Genomic DNA, 6,622 nt, shown 5'->3' with positions numbered 1-6,622 from the left:
TTTGTGGTATATGAATGTAAGCCACACATTTGATGTGTTGTAAACCTATATATGTGTATATTATATGCATATATAAATATATATACTCTATATAAACACATAATTTTTGTATTGTTTCTATAACTTGCTTTTTTAAACCAACCATTACTCAACAAATACTATTTTTCATTTTGTTCTATGTCTCTATTTTGCTTTTGTTAGAGATTACTTTTTTCTTTTTCACTGTGTTGTGCTCTTTAACTGTAGCATTCAAATTTTTTGCCTTTTGCATTTGATTTCTAATATTGTTTTGTCTAAGATGATTGATTTTTTATAAATGTTCCATACGTATTTGAAAAAGTTGTTGCTTACCCTGTCCATGTATCTATCAAATTCAGTTTCGATGTGCTATTCTATCAATGATTTTTCCATTTATGTTTTTGCTTGATATATCATACTCCATTGGTTGAGTGTTGAAATACTTGTGATTAAATACATGTACATTTGAAGTTAAAATTGTCATATATATTTCATTGGGCATCTAGGTGACTCAGTGGACAGAGTGAGGAACTTATTGTGCCTAAGTTCAAATCTGGCCTTAGACTCACACTTGTTGTATGACACCAGGCAAGTCACATAACCCTGTTTGCCTCAGTTCATCATCTGTAACATGAGCTGGAGAAAGAAATGGTAAAGCCCTTTAAGATCTTTGTCATAAAAATTGCACATATGGGCATGAAGAGTCAGATATGACTGAAATGACTTCACAATAAAATTTGTCTTATCCTTTCCCATCCTTTGTTAAATTATTCATTTTTTCAGAAGGGGATGTAATTTTTATTTTTAAGTAATACTAACATTTCCCTAATCCTAACACGTGTCATACAGCATGAAACCCAGTTCCTATATTTAAATTATTATGAAATACATTTTCAAAAACTTGGAGTCCTTTCTTGTTACCCATATTTAAAATTATTGTACCACTAATACTGAACCTTCTTCTGCACATTTTGCTCTTTCCTTGACTTTGGTCTTTCATTGTTTTTCTACATTGGCTAAAATCAGTTTATTCTTCCTCTCCCTCCTTCTTGCCCAAGAGCATTTATATGATCCAGCTGTTGATCGAAGTTACATTACTATTCTTTTTCACATTACATCTCAATTTCCATTCCCCAATTCTGTCAAGCCATTAAGTAATTTATTGTAGTTTCAAGTTGCACATTTATTTGTGTACATATACTCTTTTTATTTTTGTTTTTTTATTTGTAAAATTTCCATACAGTTGGTTCTTCTTATCCCCATACTTCAAATCTATGCTGCTGGAGAGGTGGATTTATAATTAGGAAGATCTGAATATAAATCTTTCCTCAGACACAAGTTGTATGATCCTGAGGAAGTCTTTCACTCTCTATTTCTGCATTTAATCTTGATGGACTTCAACCTCTAAGTTTAAAATACTATAATCATATGTCAGTTTTTAAATGTAGACAAAATCTTATGTCTCAGAGTTACTTTAGGGTATCACATTGCAGCTTCTTTCATTTCTAATTTTTGTAAAAAAATCTACTTTGCTTTTTTAAAATGTATATGTCAGTTTTCCTTTCGATTATCTGTCAAATTATATTGTATTCTCAAAGACTGATGCTCCTGCTTACTGCAGTTGACCATTCTGAACTAAAGAACAGGATTGAATTTCGGGTGCATACTTAATAGTGACCTTAAATTCTGTTCATTTCTAATTTTTTTGATATTTCTGAAAACTTTTCTTGTACAGTTTTTTGAAATTTCATGGCAAAATATTTCCTTTTTTGAGAAGTTTTCTAATTTTTAAAGAATTAATTTTTTTTACTTTACTAAAACCTATTTTCTTTTCATTCTTTCCACTCACTCTCCATTGGTAAAAAAGAAAGGAAAACAAAACCTCTATTAATAATATGCATAGTCAAGCAGAACAGATTTTTGCTTTGCCCATCTCCAAGAAGCATAGGACTTACTCTACAGTTGGAGTCTATCACAACACTATTAGGATGTAGGTAGGATGTTTCATCCTTAGGTATTTTGAATCCTAATGGGTCCTTATGTTGATCAGAGTTGTTACATCTTTTCAAATTTGTTTCTACAGCTAACAGTTGAAAAGTATTTTTGTCACTTTACAATGTTATTTTATGAATTATTCTTTGGTCTTGTTCACTTTTCCTTGGTTCATAAAAATCTCCCCAGTTTCTGTGAAACTGGTTTTTTAAATTTCTTTTTTAGGACTTTTAAAAAACTACATGGGCAGCTGAAATGGCCAGGACACATCAAGGGTCCAGTGGGAGGCCAGTGGTGGGAGGAGGAGGGCCAGAAGCAGACGGTTAGAACAGTATGAGCACCAGCAGGGCTCTTAGCAGGTTCTGGTGGATCCTAAATGGGAAGAGGCCTCTCCATACCCATCCTAGCTCCCAGCCTGGGGAGAGGTCTCTAATGTCCTAAAGCCTGAGAGGGTAGAGTTGGTTGGAGCCATACAGCTGAGAGGGGTCAGGATTGGGGGCCATGGTCCCTTGATGCTGAGGGGGCTGGGAGGAGGGTATCCAGTCATTCAAAGCCTCTGGCTCAGAAGTGGTCTCTTCACTTATTCTTCTAGAGGTGAATTGTGCCTGCCTTGGTTGCTTCTTGTGTCAGATGGGCTGCTGTGTCCAGGGCTTGTCCACTTAGGTCAGTCACCAGGCTGTCCATAGAAGCCTGGTGCCTCAGGAAGGTGGGGTGGATCAGGTGATGGTACAGGATCTGGGAGCCATTGCAGACCACTGGAAGCATGCACCATAGCAAGAAGGAATACTTCTCTGCATAGTAGAAGGGGAACCAGAAAAGGAAGATGTCAGAGAAAAACTCAGCCAGATGAAATATGCTGTATACTATCCAGTAGTTAAGCCAGACGGTATCATCATCTTCGCTGGGACTTTCAATGGCCTTGATGGAGGTATATGCTGGGTAGATGAATCCAATGAGATTGCAAAGCAGGGACGCCCCATGGCCAAATATGAGACAGAGGGCTAGGAAAGCAATGGAACCTGTAGCAAGGTAGTACTTTTTGACACCTGAGACCTCCTCCAGCTTGTCCAGGACATCAGTGACAATGTTTTTCTGCTCCAGGAACCTCTGAAAGAGCTGCCTCAAGCTACCCATGGCTCCTGGGACTGAGGAGCGAGAAGAGGGGATGGAGGATGACTGGACCCGGGTGCAAGGGATGACCTCCAGGGTTTCTCTGCTGCTCTGGTTTTTTATTTCTTACAGCACAAGAAATTATTTTTCCTCATTGGCCCAAATCACCTTATTCTTCATCTCTTCCTTCTTCTGTGATGCAAGTTCATTTGTGTCATTCAACTGTTGAACAAAGTAATATTTCTATCGTTTTTCACATTACATTCCAATTTATATCCCCAATGTAATATCCATTCTCTAACTGCTCAATTCGATTGAGATATCAACTTATTCTATTGATTTCTATTTTTTTAATATTCCTGAAATTTTTTCTTATATAACTTCTTGAAATATCATGGTAAAATTATTTTCTTTTTTGAGAAGTCTGATAAATTTTTATTAAAAGTAAATTTTACTTTACTTTTTATCTTACTAAAATCTATTTTCTTCCCATTTATTTCCACCTCCTCTCCACTGGAAAAAAGAAAAACATAGCCCTTATAATAAATATGCACAATTAAGCACAACAAATTTTTGTATTGGACATCTCCAAGAAATATGAGACTTGATCTGCACTTTGAGTTCATTACAATTCTGTAAGGAGCTAGAATGTTTTATCCTTATGTGTTTGGAATCTTGGTTGGTCATTATGTTGATCAGAATAATTCTGATCAATGCAATTCCATCACATTCATATACCATATTTTGTGCAACCATTCTATAAGTGATGGGCATCCCTTTAATTTTCAGTTCTTTGCTTCCGCAAAAATTAATAGTTTTGTATGTATTGGTCCTTCTTCTCTTTCTCAATCTGTTTGGGGTATGGGCCTAATAGTGATATCACTGGTCAAATGATATATGCAGTTTAGTAAATTTTGGGTCATAGTTCCAAAGTGTTTTCCATAATGTCTGGCCCAATCCACAGTTTTATCAAGAGAACATTAAAGTGTTATTTCCCCCATAATCCTGCCAACATTTGACATTTTCCATTTTGCCAATGGAATGGGTATGAGTTGTAACCAAGTCAGATAGTATGATAATATCCCTCCTTGTTATTTCCTTTAGGTCTGTCATAACAGTCTCTGTAGATTCCATTTTTCTTTTCTGATTGTGTAATTTCCTGAGCTTGTTTTCCTGCTTCCTCTGATATCCTGTCCTTATCCTTGTTCCCAGACTTTAGACAAAGGCCTTATTATATTTACCCCAACTAGTGTCTCATGTCATTAGGAATAATATAGTTTGGGATTTCTCCAGAACTGTTTTATGAAGCATAAAAAGAAAATTCTCACTTTATAGGTAGAATTATTTGTTAACCTGAAATGACATTAATCCACCTTCAAGTCCTCTTGTCTTAATCATACTTGGCTCTAAATGAATTTTTAGTTATTTCTTAAAATCAAAGTCATTTTCTAAGGCCAGAGGTTTATTACCATTGAAAATTTTAAAAGAATGTATCTCATGCTTTCAAGGCAATTTCCAAAAGAAACTTCACAGAATTATTCTGGGCAATTGCAAGACATATATTGAATATTTTTTACATATTTTTCTTTGAAATTTACACCTCTGTCTTCTATTTATCTCATTACTTCCACATTTCACATTCCAATTAAATGACATTCCTCTGTTTACAGCATCTCTTTCACCTCTAGAGTATTTACATGGAGGTTAAAGAGCCCTGGACCTGGAATCAGTAAAACCTATGCTTGAAATGTACCTCAGTCACATTAATTGTATGGTCTAGGGCAAATCACTTACTTTCAACCTGTTTTCTCATCTACAAAATGATTGTGTTGGACTAGATGGCTTTAAAGATCTCTTTGAGTTCCATTGTTTTGGGATTGTGTGATGAGTTTTGGGTTGTTTATTAAAAATGTAGCATCCCACTTTATCCATCAACAGAAAAACAGAAGCACAAGTAGAAAAACTTATTGAACAATTTCAGATATTGTGTGAATATTGCTTGGTTTATGACATATTAAGGTAATATTTGACTTTATTAACTTGTACATCCCTCAAACTAGGATAGTAATTATTCTCATGAATTCTGATTATTTTATCATCTTTTCCCTTTAGGTTGCTGTGTCCATTGGCATCAATGGATGGAGGGAATCATTCTCTAGTATCTCAGTTTGTGTTCCTTGGGCTCTCTGATTCATGGGAGATTCAATGTTTCCTCTTTTTGTCCTCCTCTGTACTCTATGTGGTGAGCATTCTGGGAAACATGTTTATCTTGCTCGCTGTGACCTTTGATTCTCATTTACACTCCCCTATGTATATCTTGCTGGCCAACCTCTCTTTGATTGACTTAGGTTTTGGCTCAGTCACAGCCCCAAAAATGATTTGTGACCTTTTCAGGAAGGATAAATTCATTTCTTTTGGGGGTTGTATTGCTCAAATCTTCTTAATTCATGCATTTGGTGGCACTGAGATGGTGTTGCTTATAGCCATGGCCTTTGACAGATATGTGGCCATATGTAAACCTCTCCACTATTTAACCATTATGAACCCAAGAATGTGCATTTTCCTTTTGATTGTTGCCTGGATCATTGGCCTCATCCACTCCTTGATTCAATTGGCTTTTGTTGTAAATTTACCTTTTTGTGGTCCTAATGAATTAGACAGTTTTTTCTGTGACCTTCCCCGGTTCATCAAACTAGCCTGCACTGAGACTTATAGATTGCAATTTATGGTCACTGCCAACAGTGGTTTCATTTCTCTTGGATCCTTCTGTGTACTGATAATTTCCTACATTTTCATCCTGGTCACTGTTCAAAAACATTCTTCAGGTGGTTCTTCCAAGGCTCTTTCCACCCTGGCAGCTCACATTACTGTGGTGATTTTATTCTTTGGTCCATTGATATTTTTCTATACATGGCCATTTCCTACATCAAGCCTGGATAAGTTTCTTGCCATCTTTGATGCAGTTCTTACTCCGTTTCTGAACCCAGTCATCTACACATTCAGGAACAAAGAGATGAAGGCAGCAATGGGAAGAGTGTGTAGCCGTCTTTTGAAGAAGGTTGTGGAAATTTGCTAGGCAAAGACTATCCTGCAAGTCTTCTTAAGCCTGGTGTTTGCCAAATGATCCCACTGAATGTTCCAGAGATATTTTAAACTCAGTGTATCTAAAATGTAATATAATATAATAAAATATAATCATAGTTTGCATTTATATAGCTCTTTAATGTTTGCAAATATTTCACATGTGTTGTTTCATTTGAACCTCAAAAAACCTCCTGAAGTTGGTGCTGCTATTGTATCCATATTACAGATGAGGAAACTGATGAGGGAGGTTGTAGCTTTGCCAGAATGATACAACTAGTAAACATCTAAAGCAGCATTTGCACTCCCTGACTTTAAGTCCAGTATGCTATTCACTATGGTCCCTAACTCCCTCATAATGTTCCCACCTACCCTACACCTTTTCTGAACTTCTGTATTTCTTCTGAAGACACCTCCATAT

At 36.0% G+C, this 6,622-nt stretch overlaps 1 protein-coding gene and 1 pseudogene across 1 annotated transcript; one reads left to right on the top strand and one right to left on the bottom strand.

Annotated features, from left to right (window-relative positions):
• Positions 1 to 2,598: 2,598 nt before the first annotated feature.
• On the bottom strand, positions 2,599 to 3,144 carry LOC140513975 (receptor expression-enhancing protein 6 pseudogene; annotated as a pseudogene).
• Positions 3,145 to 5,254: 2,110 nt separating this feature from the next.
• LOC140514631 (olfactory receptor 4F6-like) lies at positions 5,255 to 6,196 on the top strand. The gene has a single exon (XM_072625128.1). The coding sequence runs from the start codon at positions 5,255 to 5,257 to the stop codon at positions 6,194 to 6,196; it is 942 nt and encodes a 313-aa protein (XP_072481229.1).
• The last annotated feature ends 426 nt before the right edge of the window (positions 6,197 to 6,622 follow it).

The sequence above is a fragment of the Notamacropus eugenii genome, chromosome 7 (genome assembly GCF_028372415.1).
Source record: "Notamacropus eugenii isolate mMacEug1 chromosome 7, mMacEug1.pri_v2, whole genome shotgun sequence".
Classification (NCBI taxonomy): Eukaryota; Metazoa; Chordata; class Mammalia; order Diprotodontia; family Macropodidae; genus Notamacropus; species Notamacropus eugenii.
The sequence above is the reverse complement of the archived record's forward strand: the minus strand, read 5'-3'. Positions and strand labels throughout refer to the sequence as shown.